At 37.6% G+C, this 23837-nt stretch overlaps 1 protein-coding gene across 16 annotated transcripts in view; it reads right to left on the bottom strand.

Annotated features, from left to right (window-relative positions):
- The window catches only part of Hdac9 (histone deacetylase 9), an 824691-nt gene that overhangs the window by 193151 nt on the left and 607703 nt on the right, over positions 1-23837 (bottom strand). For all 16 annotated transcript variants that reach the window (XM_076941980.1, XM_076941976.1, XM_076941988.1 and 13 more), the window contains 2 exons: positions 15627-15747; positions 10774-10823 (listed from right to left, as the gene is read on the bottom strand). In XM_076941980.1, the coding sequence (XP_076798095.1) occupies positions 10774-10823; positions 15627-15747 (171 nt within the window). The remainder of the gene's footprint in view (positions 1-10773; positions 10824-15626; positions 15748-23837) is intronic.

Below are 23837 nucleotides of genomic sequence, written 5' to 3'. Positions count from 1 at the left end.
TCTGATATCCAAACTCTGATGAAAAAAAAAATCTATAAAATCTTAATTTCAAATAAGGGCAATGGTCATACCATTAGTGAATTCCAGAGAAGACAACCGTTCATGTCTCCTTTTGCTTTGTTAGCAAAGAACTTAGGCCTAGAGAAGTTAAATGGCATACTGGCTTGCACTCTGTAGAATCCTGACAATTAAAGTATGGGCACTGCTTGGGCAGTAATTACCAAGAACACGTGTGTCCATGCAGACTCCCTGATCTCATCCAGTCCTGCTGAACTTGACTCTGCATTGTGAAGTTGGAGATACACTTTGGAAGCAGAGGTAACTCAAGACTTGGGATCCAAATTTAATAATCCATAAATCAAGGCCTCTATGCTCCTGTATCTTTCCTGGAATTTCTGAAACCAAAGCCTTCTGGCTCTTTTCCTGGATAGGTTTTCCCATAGTGTCCTGATATTCATGGCAGATCATCTTCTGTGTCAGTAGTCAAGTCAGTCCTCAAGGGTGTAAGTTGGCCAGTCCAAAAGCACATGCACATCCATTTGAGCTCTCATCCATCCCTCTCCCCTTCTTCCAAAACTGTACCTATTTCATGGGGATGGAATGGGGTGGAGTTGTTACTTCTAAGGTAGGCAACAGCACTGCAGTCTGTTAGTAACAGTCAGTTGCCATTACTAACTTATATCATCATATTTGATCTTCAGACAGTCATGTAATGGAACTGTTGCATAGGTGAAGAAACTGAGGCTCATATCATTAAACTAATAATCAGCAGAGCCTCTGTATTAGCAGCTTTTTGGAATAGCAGGTTGGGGGAATTCATCTTAAAATCATCCAACTATTCAGGAATCCTTCTGTAGTAACTGCTACACCGTGAGACCTCTCTAGTTAGAAGTGACTGTCGTTTGTTTCCTCCCGTAGGATGATGCTGAGAATCGTAATTCTGAACTAAGAAGCTCTTGTATTCCTCACTATAATCTTCAGGCATCTCTGCAACCTGTAATGATGCTTGTTCTGTATTCCCACAAGATACAACGTAGAGACACTTTCAGTGTACATATCCATGTCATGTTGGATGCTCTGCTGAAACCCCAAGACTCTTGAAATGGAGTTGAGATGGATTTATGATGACAACGGATGGAAACAACAACCACGTAAGTTCTCCCTTTTGTTCAACACTAACGGGGAAGACGTGATTGACAGCCCATTCCCTTGGAATCACTTGTATGTTATAATGCCCCGACACCTTAGCTTCTTTAGTCATGGTGAGATGAAAAAGAAACAGAGAAGCTATGAGGAAGACCTGGAGGTTCCCAGTACAAGCACAGAGATGATGAATGAACACTGACTGGTATTCCATATGGAAAGAACGTGTGAACTACAGCCGATACCAGAAGACAAGGGACTGCTGAGAGCTCTAATGCTCAACCACAAACCACTCCCAGTAAGATTGGCTGCCTTCTGGAAGCTCTACTGACCCTGCATGTATGATTTCTAGTTACTCCTCATCTTCAGAAAAATATCCATTTGCTCTTTACTGGCCAGAAATAAAGGACAGAGTGTGTTTGCTTTGGCAACTGGGCTGATTCTTGACACTTGAAGGATCCTTACTTATGGATACTGGTGTAATCACAAATATGTTAAACAATATATGAATTCTTCTAGGTTAATAGGGCCAGACCAGGAATCTGAAAATCTTTGTCATTTTTCAATTTCAACAAAGTACTGACCAATCCTGTTAAGACTGAGTTTAAAGTAGAGCCAAGAAATACCTTTTTATTGCTTTCTTACTGTTTTCATCTCATCTGATATATATATATATATATATATATATATATATATATATATATATATATTTCATAATATACTAATCCTGTATTCATCAGATGGTGAATGTTATAGCTCTATTTTTATAGAGGGCAGCTTAATATAATTAAGCTGACTCAGTAGGTGTATGGAATAGATTCCCTCTGTGTCATATCAGTGGTTTGGTCCAAGGCATAGATTTCCCAGTGTTCCAGTTAGGGTTGACACACTGTGTATAAAACATACAATTCCCTTTAACCCCAGCTGATGATGCATAGATTTAGTACTTCACAGGGGTTTTAATAAAGAAGAAAATGCTCTTGGCAAAAGAAGCAAATGTGCTTTTCTTGTGGCTTGGGGTATTTCATTTGGGAAGGGAGTGTTGACAGTCATATGAGGCTAAAATTATGGTGAGCTGTGAGCACATAGTATTGGGTAAGGGCTAAAAGTCAGGCTACCTCTATCCCAACACCCCCATTTGTGTGAATCAAGTAAGTGGCCCCTTTGAACCTTAGTTTCCCATTCTATTGAACACTAAGTCTTTATTGCATCTTTAGGAATAAGGTGCCTTTGTCTATTCTGAAGAATAAATAGATTGAAGTGGTAATCATTGGAAGATTCATCTACATTGTGGTTATTTTCTTCTGTGAAGCTGTGAATTATCCCAGTGTTTCAAACACTAATATGATATGTTTCCTAGGCTTCTCTGTGGACTCACATACTCTAAAACATATTTCTCTCCTTCTTAATGGATAGTATCATCACCAAAATAAGTCCTCTGGGTACAATTCCAGCTAAAGCTAAAGATTATCAGTGTAATTAGACAGAATAGAATCCTAAATGACTTAGTCAAAAACTTTACTGATAATATCTCAGTATAGAAGATGTTGAGAATAAAGACTGGCATCTGACAGCAGAAAGTATTCCTAAAATTCAGAAACCAGCATTTATGTTCCATAGAATATGTTCCCATAACATAAAAGTAGACATTAAAATTGAGAAGTCAGGAACTCAGGTAGCTCAGTGGTTAAGAGCACTTGCTGCTTTTACAGATGACCTAGGATCAGTTCCCAGCACTCATTTGGGTGGTTCCTAAATACCTGTAATTCCAGAGGTTATAAAATCACATATTCTTCTGTTCTCCACAGGAACCACTTATGTATATGGTGCACATACATGCAAGTAGGCACTCATACATATACATACATATTAATAAATTTATTTTTAAAATTGAGATTTTATCCCTTGGGCCAAATAGTAACCTAGTGAAAGCAACTCTTCAGTTGCTTTGGCTTTTATAGCTCAGATATAAATAAGGAGGGAACAGACAGAGACAAATGATATCAATGCATAAGAAAAATATCATCTAAGAAGCCACAAAATTACACATGTTTTATGTACTACTTGCAAATGTTGGGACATTTGCATCAGACTTAAAAATGGGCAGATATTAGAGAACAGTGTATAATTTCAGCTTGACAATTTAAGTTAGAAAGTGTATACAGATAGCATCCCCAGAGACTGGAAACCCAAAGCACATTCTTGGACCATGGTGTCACTCACACAGACATCATACAGCCCAGTACTGCTTCTCAGTCCTAGAACTCCAAATGCCCAGGTAAATGTGTTTTCTTGCAAGAGCTTCCAGATAGCCATGGCCAGATCTTTAGGGATCTTAGCACTTCAAAGTGTGCTCATTAGTCCTTCATACTGGCCTGGCACACAAAGATCCAGAAATTAAAAGGTAATCCAGCTACTTAGTGTTTTGGACAAACAACATCAACAACAACAAAACCCTAATACAGTTGATCATAACTTCACAGTGGAGATGGGAATGGTTCTCCCAGAAGTCTGGGTAGTTGTGGCCCTATCCCCACCTTCTGAGTTCTCATTGCTGTTACCATATTCTCAGTAGAAGTCTGTATTCTCCTGTTTTGAGTCAGTCACACACATACACACACACACACACACACACATACACACGCACACAAACACGCACATGCACACACACACTTAAACTCATATATACATTGTTTACATCCCTCTCACTAGTTTTTAACTTCCATTAGGATTATTTTTCATTCTAGTTTTAGATTTTATATTTTTGGTTGCAAGCCTAGCCTTTAACTGCTGAGCCATCTCTCCAGCCTTCGTTCTAGATAGTAAAAGAAAACAATTCCTTTTATGTTAATTAAAGCAAAAGCTTTGTTTCACTAAAAACTGGAAGAATACATCACAGAGATAAACTGGATGAGGCCGGGTGCATCCTGAGTAGTATGGCTGTAGACACAGAGACAGGCGAGATCATGGTGCATCCCCATTACACACTGGATTTTAGTTTGTTTCAAGTTGTGTTTTTCTGACATTGAAATTGTTGAAGACAGAAGTATGACAACGGGAAACTACAAGTTTGATATGTTCTCCTCCAAATGGCAATGCTGAGCTGGGCCCCAGCTGACTACAGAGCAAGCTATGCCAGATTTCTCTGGAGAGTTGCATTTGCTTTGTTTGATTTTAACTTTTCCTTGGCTTTACATTTGTCTTCTGGTTCAGAAGTGCAAATCAGAGGCTTTCATGTTTAAATGTGATCAGCATGTTCTAGTTTTCTGAGGTTTTATTTCATGGTTTTGTATACCCTCTTTCATTAGCTAATTAATTGTTTGGTGCACATGACTGTTTTGGCAGGATGCATGCAAGTGCACCATGTGCAAGCGTTGGATGTCCTAGATCTGGACTTAACAAATGGCTGTAAGCCAACAGTTGGGTGCTGGGAATTCAACCCAAGTTCTCTGTAAGAACAGCCCCTGCTCTTAACCACAGAGCCATCTCTCCAGCATCCCAGCGTATGTGTTGTAGTTTATATAAGTATTAAAATTAATCAAATAAATTTATCTGCAGCAACCCTAGAGTGTAAAGCTAAGTTTATTTTGGTCTCATACTTATAAAACTTCAACTTTTATTGCAAACACTAAGTAATGTTATAGTGTTCATACCCCATCACTTTTGTTGACTGTACACATTAGCATAATCTACATAATACCAGATCAACTATCTGAATAATAATTTTTGCTACATTTTCTTAAGTCCAGGGCCATGTGAGCTTTTGATAGAACTTACATATTGAGCGGAAAACTAAACAATTTCAGTAAGACAATTTCACTTTCACTTTTTATCAATTTCACTTTTTTCCAGGTGATGTCAGTAGCCTGCTAGTATCATCTGTACCAAGTATAAAATTAATAAAAATCCAAATACAATTAGGAACAGGGGGCAGACATCAAAAAGGGATAAGACAAAACATGGCATGTCCTCTTGTGCTTGAGGGAAGGGGTCATGGCATTTGTAAATACAGCAGTGGAGGGAATGCACATAGTTAAAGCAACTCAAGCACTGATTGCAACTCAGCTTTGAGCACAGTAATGTTAGGGGATGAACATTATCTTGATTACTACACGTGAGCAGCAGATGCCACCCTCTTTCTCTTTCTGCTGATGTCATAAAATGCATCGTGCTTGTGGAGGGTAATGGGGTGGGAATTGCACATGGTGAAATAGGTTTATGATAAAAGAAAGGGGTTCCTCAGTCAATATCAAAACCTAAGGAACATCCAAATGTTTGGCATGTTTAAGGATTAAGTGCCTCAGGGCATGGGAGAGTGGAAATTCTCTCCCAATTGACAACAGCTTGGTGCAATTGTCAGTAACATGGAGTGTCATTATGGCCGAAACAATTACGGCCCCACTACCCTGCATTCGTACCTTTCCCTATACGCAACTCACATAAACATTCACTGCACAGTGCTTAGTGTTCTCACAGATTTAGCTCCTGACTGTCTGTGTAAGTCCTAAGACCCATCTTCCTCCTTTTCAACTTTGGAAGCCTACTCATCTGTACCCCCACAGATCTGGCCACCAAATCAACCAAAGATCAACCAAATCCGGCCATTACAGGTCCAGAGTAACTGAAAAGGTTGTTCTTGTTTCATTAGCCTTTGAAATCCTGGACCCCTGTTCTTCAGTCATCATCTGATGGCATGCATTAAACCTTCTAAAACATTAGTACTGTTTCAAGGAAAGAAATTCTAGATAATAGTGATAAATCCCCTTACTGGATGAACCTTTCTATGTTATTGGGTTTAACTGTATGTCCATACAATTGGTCACTAAATCATTCTTTGTAAGGGAAAAGAAGACTCAGAGGATCCCTGCAAATGGCTTGCAATGGAATTTTGTTCAGAGCTTTTAGGGAGAATAATGTAGTGAGATACCAATGTAGTGTGGTAAATACAAACAGTGAGGGCGGGGTGCAAAATGACAGATTTTGTTAGGGTTTCTGTTTGTAATATATATATATACATATATATATATATATATATATATACACACATATATATACACACACACACATCTATACATTATATATATATGTTTGTGATATATATATCACAAACATATATATATAATGTATATATGTTTGTATATATGTTATATATATAACATATATATAATGTAAATTTGCATATAAAAGGGACATACATATCAGCTCCGAGAGATAGAAAGAAATTTAAAATATTATATTTAAGTCTGCCTTTTGTACAGTGAGTATTATTACCATAACCTGAATGTCTGCAGGAAACCTCAGACCAATTGAAATGTGCCTTCAACCCAATCGCCCAAGACACACAGTCATCTTTCTTCCATCTGCTCATTCCTAAGTAAAATAAAATAAAATAAAATAAAATAAAATAAAATAAAAACAACATGCATAAATCCTTAAGTGTGTGACATCTAGGTGTCATCATATAGATCACAGGAAAACATAAAAGTTGATTATAAAGCTGGATTGGTGTTCCCAGAGTCAGAACCTTGCTGTTGGGCAAGAGGTCTCAGTTTAACCACACAATGCCTCATTTTCTGGCCCTCCAGGACCAGATTCTGTCTATGCATTGTGCAACTCCTCATAAAGGCCAGGGATTCACTCCTCCTATCCCTCAGCCCCTCCTCTTCCCACCAGCAGCCTGAAGCTGCCCAGTGACCAGTTCTTTTTCTGCATCTTGGCACGGGGGCTGGTCTATTGTAGGATAAAGTGGAATTCTCTGCTGTCTACGGGGTTTTCCCCAGGGAACAGAGCACGAAACCCAAACTTATATAAAATCATATCCTGTTTGCAAACATCATATTCCCTCCGCTTCTCACTAATCGGGTTCCATAAACCCCAGCGCAGCTTGAGAGCCCATTCCTCATCTAAACAAATGCCATAAGCTCCTTTATACTTTTACAACCATGTCAAAAAATAATATTGCCTGCCAATAGTGATGTGATTGGAGTTGCCTCCTCTGAGCCATAAAAGAAGCGCAGAATCTGTTATCAATTTCTCTAAGTGTACCGGGGGAATTATGGGTCGATTCAGTTCCAAGTTATAAATGACAACTCAAAAGCCACAGAAGCGTTTGAAGCTGAGAGCTGATGACGACATTATCATAAAAGCCTGCTCGTCCTTGCGTTTGTGGGTTTTTTTTCCCCCTATCAAGTGAAGAGGGGTAAAGTAAGGCTGAGAAATGACTTCAAGATTTCTTCACACAGCAGCAGGTCCGATGGGATGGCCAGGAAAACTATTTTTAGCCACATACCCCGAGGAGAGAGAACCAGCATGGTCCTGCTCTGGCTATTGTTGCCAGAGCCTCTTAATGATCTGTTTCACCACACAGCATCCAAGGCTCAGATTTGGTGAAACGCTCTTTCAAATGGTGGGTTTTCTTGCAGTGGAAGTACTTCATAGTTCGAAATGAGTCATGCCCTGGTAACTAAAGAAAATGAGGCTCAAGCACAAAGAAATTTGGAAACAGGACATTGTCCCTTAAAACACTGTTCTGGGGAGTGCATTTTACAGTGTCCTCAGTGCTGCTCACCACGAGCAGCTGGCTGACCAAGATTCCAATTATCACAAGCAATCCTTGAGGAAGCTCTAATAAGAAGCAGAGACTTTCTGATTTCATAACGTCCAAGGTCATCTCCTCAAAAGCCAATTAATTCTTCAACATTCGGTAGCTACACATTAAATCTAGAGACAATGAAGTTGTAGATTCAAAGCAATGATAACTTTCATTATGGATTCGCAATCGTGGAGTATTTTCTTTTTTAATTGAAACCAATGAATCTATCTTAGGTAATTTGAACCAGAGAAGTGTTTTAAGACAAAAACAATTACCAAGTGATTCCAAACCTCCACAGTGCACCCATAATGCTAAAGTGAGTTACTCCAAATTCATCCTGGCTGCCTTTTGTTTATGTCTGTGGTTGCTTGGAGGTACAAATACAGGTTTGTTGAAATCTAAAGGACCTAGAGTTCTTTCTAGGGCTGTATCAAAACTAAAGATCTAAGGAAGGAAGATGGCTCAGGTATGTCAAGAATATGATTTGATTCTTTAATTAACAGCAAAAATTAATAATAACTGTAGGCCCAAAATAGCTCAGCAGGTAAAAACACATTTGAGCAACACTGATGACCTAAATTCAATACCCAGAATTCATAGTGAAAGGAGAGAATTAACTGCCCAAAGTTAGTTCCTGACTCCCACAATCCTATCTTGAATGCTCCCTACTCCACATTCATATACATAATAGGAAAAATTTAAATATAGCTGTGTAAACACACAAAACTACTGAATTACATAGGTTTGCCACAGCATCATCAAGTTAAAACCTTAGTCCTGCTGTATGTGCAAGAGCACGCATGTACACTCCTGTGTGCACACACATGCACGCGTGCACACACACACACACACACACACACACACACACACCAGGACCTATCCAGACGACTGAGGAAAATTTGATAAGCATAGTGTCCCTCTCAAATTCTCTCCAACTTTCTCCAGGGTTAGCAGAGTTACCTCATACATGTCTCATCCTGCCATTGCTCATACTAACCCTCATCAGCAGTACTGGCACTGACCCATCAGGGTTCTATCTGGGATAAAAATAAAAAAGTACTCTGCGGCCCCTGCTGAGCTTCATGCTGGAGATACAGAACCAGCAGAAGCAGTCGGTATTCACTCTCTAGGTACTTTAAAGAACTGACTGAAGTCTTTCTAGCTGAAGATTAAGTCAGCTTTGTATAGGTTTGGCGAGGGTGAATAGAGGTACTTTGGGACAGTAAGCCTCAGGTACATCCCAGGTTATATTTTGGAGGGACATCTCAAGGAGCCATCTGTAGTTAAGTAATGCGTCATGAATTAAATGTACACGAACAGGAGTAGGTTTCATTGCACATGATTCGTTTAATAGCTTTGATTTCTTTCCTGCCATAGTTCCTGTGAAATAGCTTTGTTTCACTCTTTGGCTCATTTGCAGGTAACCACATTTTCCTCTTAAAAAAACGACCATTTGGGATATTACAGCAAACTGGCAAAGGCAATGAAAGCCACTTCAAAAGTCATCTGTCCTCTGCCTTTTAGAATGATCCTGCAAGCTCCCAGCACTACAGGAATTTTGCTACAACTGGCCGGTACTAAAGTGAAGTGATACCTGATTTGCGTCAAGGATCAAAGGGCCAAAGTCACTGGTGAGCTGCAAAGAAGTGGGCCACTACGAGGCTAAAAGGGTAGAGGATAGTCCGCAGCCATCTGTTACTGATGAAGTCCAAGGATGAATTTGAAAAACCACCTCACAAAGCCCACATGTGAGTGTGCACACCAATACTTGGAGCCTTTCACGAAACGCTGACTGTGTGATTTTCAAAAGTTCATGTCACTTCTCTGGAAATTCAATTTCACCCATCAACAGTGATGCTAGCAATACTGTTTATGGGCTCCAGAGATGAGTGTGATTAGGAGTACTGGCTGCTCTTCCTAAGGACCCTCGTTCAATTCTCAGCACTACATGGTGGCTCGCATCTGTGTGTAACTGTAGTTCCAGGGGGTCTGATGCCTTCTCCTGATCTGTAGGGCACTAGGCATGTGATACATAGACACATGTGCAGTGACAGCATCCATACACATTTATAAAAATGACTTTTACGTTTTGCTTGCTTTCCAGGACTCAGTTGTAATAACCTATTCAGTCCAATTGGATATTAATTGGTGCTGGCGTTTTTATTTCCAGAGTGGTAGGATCAGGGAAGACGAGCCACTCCTAAGTTAGGCGTCATTGAAATGATAAGATGAAAATCTTGAAAATTTTCTGTATTAAAATAACAAAGAATTGTCAAAAAAACATGATTTTTGTTCTCTCTTCAAAATCCACTAATTTTACATGATTTAAATGTCTTAGTCCTTGGAAATCTGATCTAGAGTTATGATGTCCAGACATGACTTGGCACTCTGTGTTACAGAATGAAGGTTTGTTACTGGCAAGGGTTAACTTTAAATAGATGGCAGGATATAGGGTTTGTTCTAATCCACAAAAATTTAGCCACTTTTCTTCATATGCTGCCGGATCTGAATAAATCTGTCCTAGAAATGTGATATAAATATCCTGGGTCAAAGGGCTTTGTTAATTAACTATTGAAGTCCAAAACCAAAACCAAACAAAACCCCCAAAGGGTTCACAATGTGTCCCATAATGCAAAGCATTTTTTTGTGGATAGTTTGTTCTTCTTTCACCAGCTAACTAATATATGTGCATAGCTGGTGAAATTCTATGGAAAATTGAGCTTCGTTGCAAAATTACTTAAAAATTCTCTCCTAGGAACCTTTCTCTAGCCACACAAAAGCCTCAGAATGATGAACACAAGGAACGAATGTCTTAGCACACAACTCGAATGTCAAGGTCCACATGGCACAGTTCTCATGTTTTCATCATCTCAAAATTCTTAAATCTGTTTTGAACAAGAAACTTCAGACTTGACATCGAGTTCAGTGAATCACACAGCCCTTCTGAAAGATAATCCTTGACAGAACTCCAGAGATAAAACAAGGAAAATTTTTGTAAGTTTATGTAACTTTAAAAGCAATAAACAAATTATCCTTACCCCAAGTCCACCACAAGGTAACGAGGAAAAGAACTTTCGAGAATCATCACCTGCATAGTACAAAGACAAGAAACATAAATGCTATGTACGCATAGGTCTTATAGGTTGGGTGTTTATAAACATAATCTGCTATATGTACTCATTATTTCACTTATTGGAAAAGTTATTAAAATTTAGACCAATCAGAGTTAATTTTCAGAATATGCTGTTTGTTTATACACTGGTACAAACTCAAAGCAACTGCAAACAAATAGCAGAAAACAAAAACAAACATTAAATTGGTCAACTCACAGAAACAAGTTTTGCTTGTGGTTTCAAAAATTCTTGGATCGTGACTCCTGAAGGGCCTTTTCAGTCCCAAGTAAAGACCCTGACCTGAGCATTGGCCAACACGTCTCCCTACTTCTTTCTCTGCAGAGACCCCTGTATCCTCCTAAGATTACAGAGTACTGGACCTCCACTCTCTGATGTTCTCTTGCTGCCTACCATGGGAAGACGTAGTGAGTTCTGGATTATGTAAGTGCAGTGCAGGATCTACATTCTGTCTGCTGACCACGACCTCACCTGTAGCAGTTTGGAAAGGAACTCTGCATTCCTCAGAAAGAAAACAATCTTGTTTTGTTTTTGAGACTAAATTTCATATGTGATGCTCTTTGGCCTGTAACTGACTTGGTAACCTAAGCTGCCCTTGAACTCAGGGTAATCTTCCTGCCCCAGCCTCTAAAGTGCTGAAACCACCACAACAAGCTCAAAAGAATTTTAAAACTAATACAGCCATGCTGTTTGTTATCATTTTAAAAATTACAATTCATGGAACGTAACCCAGCTATCTAATGAGTATATTTTTCAACACGATGGCTCAAGCCACAAGGTTTATGAAAAAAAAAATGTACTGCCATTTTAAAAAAACATTCAAATACAAATTACTTTTTTAAATGTGGAGTCTTAAACTTTTTATTAATTAATTTACTATTTTACGAATATGTGTTTGGCAAGATTGTTTGTATGAGCCCATATAAAGGCATCAGCTCCCTTGGAACTAGAGTTACAGCTGGTTATGAGACATCATGTAGGTGCTGGGAATGTAAACTGCGTTCTCCACAAAAGTAGCCAGCGCTCTTAATCACTGACTCACTAGACCGGGAATTTAGCCTTAATTTATACCCTAGAAATATATATGTATATTTACATGTATGAGTATCTCGAAATATATCTGTATATTTACATGTATGAGTATCTCAATCTACCTAAGATATATGTAAACTGAAGTGCATCAGAGGCCTCTCTGATGTTAGTAAATTAAAAAGAAACATAATACAATAAAAGAGAATAATATCATTTAAGGAATCTATTGATATAAATACAAATAATGTCAAATTCAACATATATGCTGAAATATTAATTGTGATTATTTCCTAGGATTAAGGCAGTGTGTTCATCATCATTAGTGAAGCCGGGTACAAACTACACTTCACCTATGTTCTGCTGATGAGCAATAAAATGCCAATTAGAATTGAAAACAAGTTTGTGATGAATTTCACATTATCTGTGGGCAAATCTAAAGAGATTATACTGTCACTGAAACAAGCTTATTTTGAAAACAATAGATTTAATTGTTTGAAAACAATTTAATTGTTGACATTTTGATGCAATAACTGACATGGAAAATAATAAAGAAAACTCATGAATAATGAAGACATCTAATCAGGTAGGCAGATTTCCCCCTCAAAAGCAAAAAAAAAAAAAAAAAAAAAAAAAAAAAAAAAAAAAAAAGGGGGTCTAGCTCTCAATGACAGAGCGCTTGCCTAGAATGTATAAAGTCTTGGATTTAACATTATCCTGTTAAAACTTCAATACTGGCACCAGTGAAAGACATTTAAAAACAAACAAACAAACAAACAACAAAAACCCCAGAAGTCTTGGGAAGAAGAGAGATGGCTTGGTGGGCTGCAAAGCATGCTAACCTGCATTCAGGCCTCAGAAGGAGAGAACTGACTCTTGCAGTCTGTCCTCTAGCCACAGTACCATTGCACAAAATTACCGACACATATAACCATGTGAGTACACACACAAATAAATTAAATATTTCTGCTCAATGCTGCAGAAGAGTAAAAAATTTTAATATTGTTATTCTTAATAATGCTATTCATGTATATTTTTAATATATGAACTCATTATTTATGAGCAATTAAGAGAGGCAAAAACATTGTAATGCAATAAAGTATTTCAAATAAGTAATCTAAAGTTTTATTAAGTTCTAAGGGAATAAAAGAAATAAATTTATTTAGTGATCTTTAAATCTTAGTTATAGAGCAATGAATATAAAGTAAGTAATTGATCATTTTAATTTAGTTATATGCAAGGAATGTTTGAGTTACTTCATATACTGAAATTATTGTTTAAGAGCACTGTAATAACTTATTGAACTGAACTCTAACAAGAAACAAGGTAATAAGAACTGGCAATAGAATGACATGGGGCATTACTGCTATATAAAAACTTCTACTAGAAAATATTGGAGATAATATTTTCAGACTATCATTGTACAAGGCCCAGAGTATCTAAAGAGATAAATGGGTAGTCATGTTATTATCTAATTATTTTGTAATCTACAGATGTCCTTCAAGATACAAAGACTGGGAGGTCTGGGGCATACTAAATTTTTATTTAAATTCTTGCTTCTAATTTTAAAAAAATTTGAGTTAGAAATGACACCTCCCATCTTGTTGGGAAGGATTGGGGAAGTCCAAAAGTGACACGGGAGTAAATGGTATGGATAATTGGGACAAAGCTTCTTGAGTCTGTGTTTCTACAGACAGAGCCAGATCATTCTGGTCTATTGGAAACCAAAGCTTCAATAATTTAAATTCCACAAAGAGTACAAAGCAACCTTTAAAAAGAACTTGGCAATCTACTATGATCTGGAACTGAAAGAGATCAGCTGTACTTTTCAGTCTCCAGACAATCTCAGGGAGTTCTAAAATACTGCCAAAGTCGAATATCGTGGCTGACCTTAAGGCTTTCGAGAATGCAGCATCCCTGTGCTACCTGCAATAGGATAACCCATATTGAAAGTGTTGCCTTTCAATACACTGAAAGATATCTGTAATTCTTAAATAAAGCTGATGTTCTCCACATTCACACCTCACTTCATTAGTAAATGTCTTTGTTCTCAAATGATGGAATGGTGATTGCTAGAGAAGACTGCACATATCACGTTCATTACTGTTCACAGTCTGAACAATCCTAGTGTGTTCCAATGAAGCCTTAAGGCAAGTTTCATTAAACTCTGCAGACACAGTAAAATGGGGAAGGTTGAGCTCTATCTTCATCAAACTAAGAGATAAACATAGCTGCTTAAATAACTGAATATGTAGGCGTCATAGAATCATGGAAATTAAAAGGTTTGGGACAGAGTTCCTATGGTTAGTTTGATGGCATTATTCATGTTAAAATAAAAACAAAAAGAACAGATCTTAAAATACATAACAAAAGAAAGTACTTTATGTAAAGTATCTGTATGTTCAAAGCATGATTTCTCCCAAACAAACAAAGATCTGGGTATGGTGTCAGACTCTGGAAACACTGAGAAGAGAAGACCAAGGGTTCAAAACCAACTTGGACTTCATAGACAGACACTGTCTCAAAATAAATAAAAAAGACCCAAGAAAAATTATTCAAAGTATAGAGGTTTAAATTGATTCACTTGCACTTGTATATATTAAACATAAATTTTATTGTATTAAATTTGCTTACCATAACAAATTTTGAACAAAACTGGCTTTTTCCCCTAAAAACTGAGGTACCTTTTTCTGTTCTCCTTTCTGCTTACTTCTCCTCAAGCTCCCAGACATATCCTGATCCACACGTAGGCATGCACGCTGACTCACTAGTAAAGGCATTTATCTAGAGAAGCTTGTCACTCCTTTAAGAAGACTACACATAAGCAAGAGTGGATAATTGCTGACCTTCCTTCCTGCTTCCAATGATGCCTACCTACGATGTGCCATATACATGCTCTGAACTACCTAGGACCAGTTAACATAAGTTATTTTGTAGTAATATTGAATTAGGTAAGAAGGTTTGATAACTTGAGAGTGAGCCAATAGAATTCTTCAAAGGAGAGAGGCACGTTTTAAAATGTTTCTTATGAGTTAAAACTGTAAAATACAATTATTTCAGCATATGTTTCTAAGTTAGGTATTGTTACTCAATTATAAGAGCTTATGAATAAAATATAATTTTCTACTACTGTTCTGCTACTGATACCTCTTCAAAATATCTATCATTTCAATGTCCATATTAAATATCTGCAGCTTAAATTTTATTTTAAAATCTGATAGCGTTTTGGGGAAAAATTACATTGAAACAAATTATAATCATTGTTTTCCTACTTACACCATTTACTGTAATACTTAGTTTCCAAAAGAATGGCATATATTTGATGGATTACATTAAGACCTCTAGCTAGTTTTCAGTGTATGAACTCAGAAATAAGAAGTAGATAGAAAAAAAGGAGAAGGGAGACTGTGAAAAGGTCTTATCACCTTTCTATGTAAAAATATAAGCAAAGAAATTTGGTAACTCACATACTTCTGCATGAGAAAATATACCATCTGATTGCAGCTCAAATAAAGTTAATTTAAAAACAAGCATTTGATTCTCTGCAGTGTCATTTTCAAATGTAGAATCTGCATTGGCTTCTATTTTACACAACTCATTCCAGGCAGCAACTGCTGGAAAAACTGATTTTTCTGTCACACTGCTTGCCAAGTATTTTGAGCTGACACCAGCATTGACTAATGGCAGTGCTGGAATGTGCTGTTCTCAGTAGAATGGAGGCCTGTACAGACCTAGGAGTGTCCTGGGGTCCAGCTTCTGTCCGTCCAGGGGGCTGGTGCCATACAATAGTGAGTGATGTTCAGAATGAACAAGCTGTATTTCCTCCAGGCTGGCTTTTCGACCTTGAATTCGCTGAAAGAAAACAGCAGAAACCTATAGTCTTTCACTGACAACACTCAGAAGAAAATGAGACCTCACATCACATTTAAGATGATTAATAACGGGCTCAGATTCATCATGCAAGAATGTGACATAGATTTGCCTGGTAAAGAACCATAATAAAAATTGGAAAATGAATGTATGCAGGATTCAGATAAATGGGCCTCTGATGACATAAACTTATTATTTTTCTGGCATAAAAATATTTATAACAAAGAAATTAGCATTTGAGTCTTCTGAATAAAAGTATCTGCTTTAGAAAAAACAAGGGTTACTGTTTATATAGTAAGCAAATGTATTACCTTTATATGTTATGCTGACCTGAAAAAGATGCTGAAACGAAGGATGCGGTTAATACCACCAAACTTAACTGCATTAGAATTTCACTACCAAACACATGGCGATTAGTCCATGTGTGTGATAGCTGTACTCCAGAGCAATATTTCTCAATGTGTACCCTAGGGATATATACAACTCAGGGTCTGATTATTAACGGTTTGTACTGAGCCAACAATATTTAGAAACTTACAGGAAAATTTGACAGTAATTTTTTGTTTCGAATCTAACAAAGCCTTATATAAACTCTCAATTTCCAACTCACATTTAAAATATTTCAAGTATTTTATAAAAGTATTAGTTGGTGACAGATCTGCAATCAAACAAAAATAAATAGTGCTGATAACTTAAAGACTATCTAGATTCACTCAATGGTTTATATTCTTACTCCCAAGAGGGTCTCACTCATTCTAACAAAGAGCTGACCTTCACAATTGTCAAAATTATGCATTAAATTAAATCTCAATTAGCCAGCATGTGCTGTTCCTAGCTACATTTCTCCTGGGCAGCCATGAACCAGATGATGGTTGTTCTGGTATATGATGTTAATTCACCCCCAATTTTGAAACCTGCTGGGCCTCCTAAAACTACAAGACAACACTAATGCCACACTTAGAATACATGTGACCATAAGAAAGCCGTTAGTGAGTAATGAAGCACAGAACTTTGGTGAGATTCAAAAAGAATCCACCCTTCCATGTTGCAGAGGCAGAAAGAAGCACCAAGTAACTTGGAAGAGCATCTCCTTGGGGACCAGGACAATTCTGTCGTCAGCCTCCTGGGTGTAAGATGATGAGGCTGTGGGCAGGCCGTTCAATGTTGATATGTGGTTCACTGAGAGGGCAGTCTGGAGGGCTGCATAGTGACACACACGTTTTACTGTGCAGGAAGCAGAGCTGTGCTTGTCATGAAAATAAATGATCATGTCACAGTTAGGGAGGAATGGCAGGGGCCAGAGAGTAAGAAATGATGGGAAGCAGAAGGCCCTCAAGACCACCTTTATGTCCCTAATAAACAAGCAAATACATGAGAGACTTTCTTTACCATAACATTTATGTTCCATGGTTTTGACACTGTTATCTAGCACTATGTAATACAGTTCATGGTTCTAGAAACTAAGCCTAAACTTTAGAGAAGTTATTTCTAAGATGAAAACTCTAATATGGAAGACTAAAGGAGATTTGCTAATGATCTGACACTGCTCTCATCAATTCACAAATATCTTACAAAAGTAGGTGAATGGCTAATAACTATGAGACTTGGAAATGCTCATGAGAGAACAAAATGACCAAATAATTAGACTAACAAGTAAAAGGTAAACCAAGAAAAAGGAAGTTGGAAGTCAAGAGCTGAGAGACAAATTTTAACTGGATTTCAGAGGGTAGAAAGTTCCTCCACTGAAATCCTGATATTTCCATGGTTGAATAGTCTAAAACTAGAATGAGCAGAACTCCGAAAGCAGATGGACAAACAGTCCTACTTGAATTACGATGACCACTAAGAAAGCAAATGGCATCCTGTCCATAGACATATATCATACACACAGATTTAGCAAACCACCAACACATTCAATAATGTCAATATTTCTATTGTTTTTAGAGTATTGGATATTAAATCCAAGACTACATAGCAGGCAAAACACTCACCACCAAGTTTCATATACAGCACTCTTTACACATTATGTTTTGAGACAGAGTCATACATGTTGCCTTACATGGCCTTGAACTTGCAAAACTCTTGCCTCAGCCTTTACCTACAGGCAATATTAACAATGTCACTTCTATAGCTGATATTAAGACTCATGATTTCAATACTATACTATCTTAAACCTTTATCATGTTTTTCTCTCTCCTATTTAAAGTTTTTTTGGGTCTAATTGCATCTTTTCCTCTGATATAAATTTAAACATCATCAATAGTGTTTTTATAACTAGTCACATACCGTTTCATTCTATACACTCCATGCTTGCCTCAAATATTTTTTCTTATTCTCCAATGATTCAAATAGCAATCTAGTTGAATTTCTAGTCATACCCCCTAAACAATCACCTCCTTCAGGATTCAGGATACATGGTACTAGACAGTTACTCAAGTGATGACAGACTGTATGACATGTATCCCTTTGGGTAAGACTGGCAAAGCATCAATAAGTATCCAATCCCACAGTTCAACAAGACTTATTTGAGTTTTTACTTCTATCTCTATTTCTACTTTTGCTTCAGTATTAAAATGCACCATTGTTTATAAGATTTCATTTTGATAACTCATTTGGCACAAATGTTAAATTGATATCTATCACATCTGTCTGTCTATCATATATTTATCATCTATCTATCTATCTATCTTTGAAAATTAATTGTATTCAATATGAAGAAGTAACCATTCTTTTTTGTATTGTTTCTTTGTTTTGTTATTGAAAACAGGAGCTCAGTCTGGCTCCCAATGTCATCATCCTCCTGATTCAGCTTCGTGAGTTCTGGGAATACAGGGATGCTCCACCATACCCTCCAGGAAGAGTTGATGTTTTTAACAATCCCCCTTGATTCTCCTGATGCTAGAGAGAAAGATGTAATAGAAGCCAGCCTATGACAAATGTCTCATCTCTACAAGAACCCGGAGAAAGATTAGTATAGTAACTTAGTAGACAGCTGAGCTAAGAGTCCCCAAGTTGCAACTATATTCTTTCTTAACACCGTTGGTACAGCTCCAGTTCATACCCCCACCCCATGCCATCATGCTTTATATTAGTCACATTCGACTTTTCTCTTATACTGATCTCAAATACTTCTTTCTCCTTGGAAATTAGTCTTTCACTTGTTTAGACTTAAATAGATATTTTTATCTTGTCCCTTCTCTTTCTGCTTCTCATGTGGCCTTTATTCTTCATTTCTCCCCCAAGATGCTCCCATGAGTCAAAAGTCAAAAGCATAATGAGTCACAAAATGGGACAAAGTGTTCTGTTCAACTTGATTTAGGGAGATGATGAGTTCCATTCTCAGAGCTGATTGGTCTGAAGAATGGCTATGTGAACTCATCCGTGATATGTGGACCCAAAGGAGTTTTAAAAATTCTGAGCATATTGGGACATTTAATACCTCCTCCATGGTATGGAAACAAAGTCCTTGGATCTTTGCATATATAAGGCAAGGAATGGATGCTTAAAGCTCTTCTTTTCTTTTATCTTCCTAATAAGAAACACCGTGAGGTGGTCTTGTGTTCATTGTTCCAGTACCATTCTTTGTGTCTTGCTTTCAATCAGTGTCCACTGAAAATCAGAAAAGATCTAATGCCTAATGAGTATCTACTCTATGATTATGAGTATGATCAGATTCAACACAGTTCCAAGACAGAGTCTATTCAAATTGGAAGTTTGACTAAAGTCATGTAAAATTACCATATCATTGAGTCTTACAATGTACCATGGTTCTTTCCTAAAGAAACAGTCTTTCTGAAATAAAGCCCCTTAATGCAACGTGATTATAGAAAGAATGTTCTGAACATGATCTACAAAGTCATACTGTGACAGGATAAAACGCGGGCTGCCCACACCCACCCACACACGGAGAGAGCACACACGGTATAGATTCATAGATTTTTTTTTTCTGCCAAGGAGCAGAGAAAAAAGGAAACAGTTCTATTCCTTCCTCTCCTGTGTTCAAAGCCTGGATGGAGGCCAGTGTCCTAATCAGTTCTCATTGGCCCTGGAGGAATCAGAACCTTTTGTAAAATATAATAAAGGGCATAAAATCATGATAAAATGCATGAAAAAGCAGTGCCTTTGGTTAGGGAACTAGGAATAATTTGGCAGAACAGATGGATTGCATTGGTTTGGTATTATTGAGTACATGAAAGGGCTCATTCTGTGGCGGTTCCAAACTAAGAGAAAATGTCCAACTTCAATTTGACAAGTCAAAGTACCTGCCTCCTGTGGGGGAGGGAACTCCGTTTTCTTTAATCATTTTCAAAGTAGTGACATATTAGGCAAAATTATCTACTGAAAGGTCTCAATTTCTAAGAAGATTTCCTCCAGTATGTGTAAGTAGAAGGATGTGTTTATGCTCCCCAGCATCTTCCACCACAAAAAATTCACAGAGCAGCAAACAGGCATTGTTTGTGGGGATATAAGTAATTTATTAATACCAAGGTTGCCTTCTCCAGCATCCATAATATTAAATGGCTAGAACATGGTCCATTGATTAGTCTTGATACACAATTTTCTCTGAATACAATAAGAAACGTGGTCTTGTTACTTGTGCACTATTATTATAACAATTACTATTGTTATTGCAGAGTTACTGGGCTGCAATCAATTGTTTAGCCATTACATTAAAACATAAAAACATAAAAGTGTTGTTTTATGCTGTTCACCTCCTTAGCCCCTTTTATATGGCTCTCCTGCATCACCTGTATCCCTCAGAATTTTGCTTAGGATGAGGAGTGAGTTAAGAAAGCAATTCAGCAGGCAGCCTTGCAGCTTTGTGCTTCTTTCTACTGGTCACGTGGAAACAAAGTGGATTGCATTTGGGAGTCATTTGGGAGCCCTGAATTTCAGCCCTCACTCTCCTGTGTCATGACAATAGCTACCCAAAAGACATCTCCACCAGTCTCTGCTTCTTTATATATCAAAAAGAAAGGTTTGAGTAAACTATTTTGAAGTTTACATTCAGCCTTAAGTGATAAGATTCTGGGCAAAAACAATAAAACGTGTGCATTTAACACTTAAAACACACTTCGCTGTCGTTTATGAATTTGCTTTAGGGAAGAAAATGCAACTTCAATGTGTTACAGTTTTTGAGGCAAGAGAAGAGACTTGGGAGTATTTTCAACAGGGTTTCAAGTGAAGCCAATGTTTACAGGTATGATCACAACTAAGAAAAACACAGGTTTTCATAGCTGGTGAGGTGGTGTAGTGGGTAGTGGTACTTGTTATGAGACCTGACACCCTGGATCCCACTTGGGAGATAGAGAGAAACTACTCACTAAGATCATCTCAGACTTCCTCACCCATCAACACAAAATTATAATAAATAAATACATTTTAAAAAGTGTCTTTAAAAAGAATCGGTATTTCTAGAAGGTTAGGGGTTCAAACAATATCTTTCCCCACAGTGGTGTGTGTGTGTGTGTGTGTGTGAATGTCATTTCTGCTTCTGTTTGATGTTGTTGTTTGTTTGCTTGTTTGTGTTGTTGTTGTTTTAGGTGGGGAGCCTGGAGATTGGACTCATGACATGAGCATATGGTTTGCTTCTGTCCCTTTTCCCGAGCCTGTACTTCTGGGTAACAACCCCTTTGTGTCTCCAGTAATTTCTTGAAACTGTAACTCTTTTATTCCTAAATATATGAACAATCTCCCTCATTCTGTTTACCTTCTTAAAGTAATATTAGGAACTGAATTACTGTTGCAGTCATTCTTGACATGGGCTGCATCCCAGGGGATGATGGAGAAGTTTAAGGGGTTTGGGTGCGTGGGTGTCATGGCTTCCAATGAGCTGTATCTGGGTACCAGACAGAATTATCCAGTGTATGTTAGAGAACAAACTAGGCCATGAACCACATGCGAGAGAGAGCAATGTGTTCTTCCCAGATACTGCGAGTAACCAACATTTGAGATGGTAAAATATGAAAGAAGGGTAGAAAATACTTTGCTGTCTTCAAAATACTACATGCCTCCAATGTGTCTTCATATGATGTAATTCAGTAATTATAATTCAATTAAAATATTTTACATGTTCTAAAATCCTTCAGAGAACCCGAAAACCCCATTTTACTATAAAAGTCTTCAGAATTAATAAGCACATACAGTATATGTTTTTAATCTTTATTTTCATCAATTTCGAAACATTATTTTCACCTGAAAATAAGGGCAGGGGAGCCCAAAACACAATCTCTAACTTTAACTGCTCAATATTCATAATTATATGAAATGAATTTCATCTTATAATTTCTTTTTAATTTAAATAAAATTTGGCTTAGACACTGTTTTTTTTTTTATTAGTAATCATGCATACAACAAAGTTTTTTATCAATGAATAATTTGTGTTGCTTTACATTGAAAATTTTTAAAGGCTAAAAGCTGCATAATTGTTGAGTGTTTAGAATGAGACTCAGTGCTCCTGTTCAGGAATCCCTGCCTCAATTTCCAAGCACATGCAGAAAGGATAATTTTCTGTCTCCCCTTTTTCCATACTAATAATGATAGTTTTGCAGAAGTTTTAAAATTCTATAACATGAAAGATCCTGTTATAGTTTGCAGGTGCTTTTCATGCTTGTCTGAGTCCAGTGTACTACGACACACAAATACTTCTTGAAACAGGGGTCCCCACACCTCTAGCTTACCCATCACCTAACTCATTTGCACCCTTTCCAAACCACCATATTCTTTAGAGACAATTCACAAACCTCCCGCTTTGAGGTTACATTGTGGTTGGGTTCCAAGGCACAAGCAAGCTTTAAAAAATGTGATGTGGCGAGTGTGTGTGTGTGTGTGTGTGTGTGTGTGTGCGCGCGCGCGTGTAGCATCTAGTTACAGTAGTTTATAAAACAAATGTTTAATTGGATTTCCATTAACTTGTAGTATTTAGTGTTTTGCAGTATTGATGTCAAAAAACCTGTGCGTTTCAAAAGTTTCCCACAGAAAAATATATCTCCTTATGTGGGTTTAAATAGAGTATTTTAAATTCAGCTTTGTATGCAGGAAAATGTGTTTTAGCGGTCCTGTCCCTAAGCTACTGAGGAGTCTTGTGATTTTTCCTCTAAACTTGGTCTCTGCTTGAGCAGTCCCAGAAGGAGCAACAGTAGCTTGGTTGTGTCCCAGAATTGTTTGGTAATTACTTTGTGTTGGCACTTGAATAAAAGAGTTAAAATATTTCAGCACAGTGTGTTGCTTAGGGTTTGTTCTTATGAATTAAGCGAAACAAAGTTATTCAATATTAGTCACAAAGAGGCAATGCAAATTCCACATAATGTGCAATCCAACAAAAGCATTATAAAATGTTATTATTCTCAAAACAAATGTGAGAGCAAGCAAATGTCTGTGGGTGGCTTGGTGGGGCAGGGAGTTACGGAAGCTTCTGGAAAAACAACTGCAAGTGCATTTCTAACAGATGATGGGTTAATCTGAACTTTTTTTTTTCCCACTGAAGAGTACACTCTTCCCTTCAGGAGTGCACATACTTTGCAAGCTAGGCTACCTAATTAGAGAGCTTATTTCTGAAGAGGACTCTAAATGACCCCTATGGGTCCATTTTTCATGGTGACCCAAAATGTTGCTGGCTTTGTTTTTTTGTTCCCAAGAGAGCCACCAGCTTAAGTATGAATGATTCAATAGGGGAAAATATTAAATGGTACTGGCATGGAGGAGTACTAACCACCTCAATTTTTAAAAGCAATGTGCCACATCCTGCCAAGAGGTTAACCCATATAACCACCATGTTCTGGTATAATAAGGACTAATGTTTTCTCTGGCGCTAATCAGGACTGCTCAGCAGAGCCAAATCGCACCACAGCTCACAAACTAACAGCAGTGTGTTTACTAAAACATCCTCAGGAGTTAAATCTACTTGTGAGCCAAGAATGTACATCTCAGATGAAATGCACAGCAATTCCGATTTCCTACAATATCAAAGCTGGAAGCAATCTGAGCAAACACTCTACCCAACACCTTTATGTAGACATGAAAGTCCCAGTCACCAGCAAGGCTAAATGATGTAAAGTGCACAGATAATTAAA

Source organism: Arvicanthis niloticus, chromosome 11, assembly GCF_011762505.2.
Source record: "Arvicanthis niloticus isolate mArvNil1 chromosome 11, mArvNil1.pat.X, whole genome shotgun sequence".
Lineage (NCBI taxonomy): Eukaryota > Metazoa > Chordata > Mammalia > Rodentia > Muridae > Arvicanthis > Arvicanthis niloticus.
This window is presented reverse-complemented; position numbering and strand designations above follow the sequence as displayed.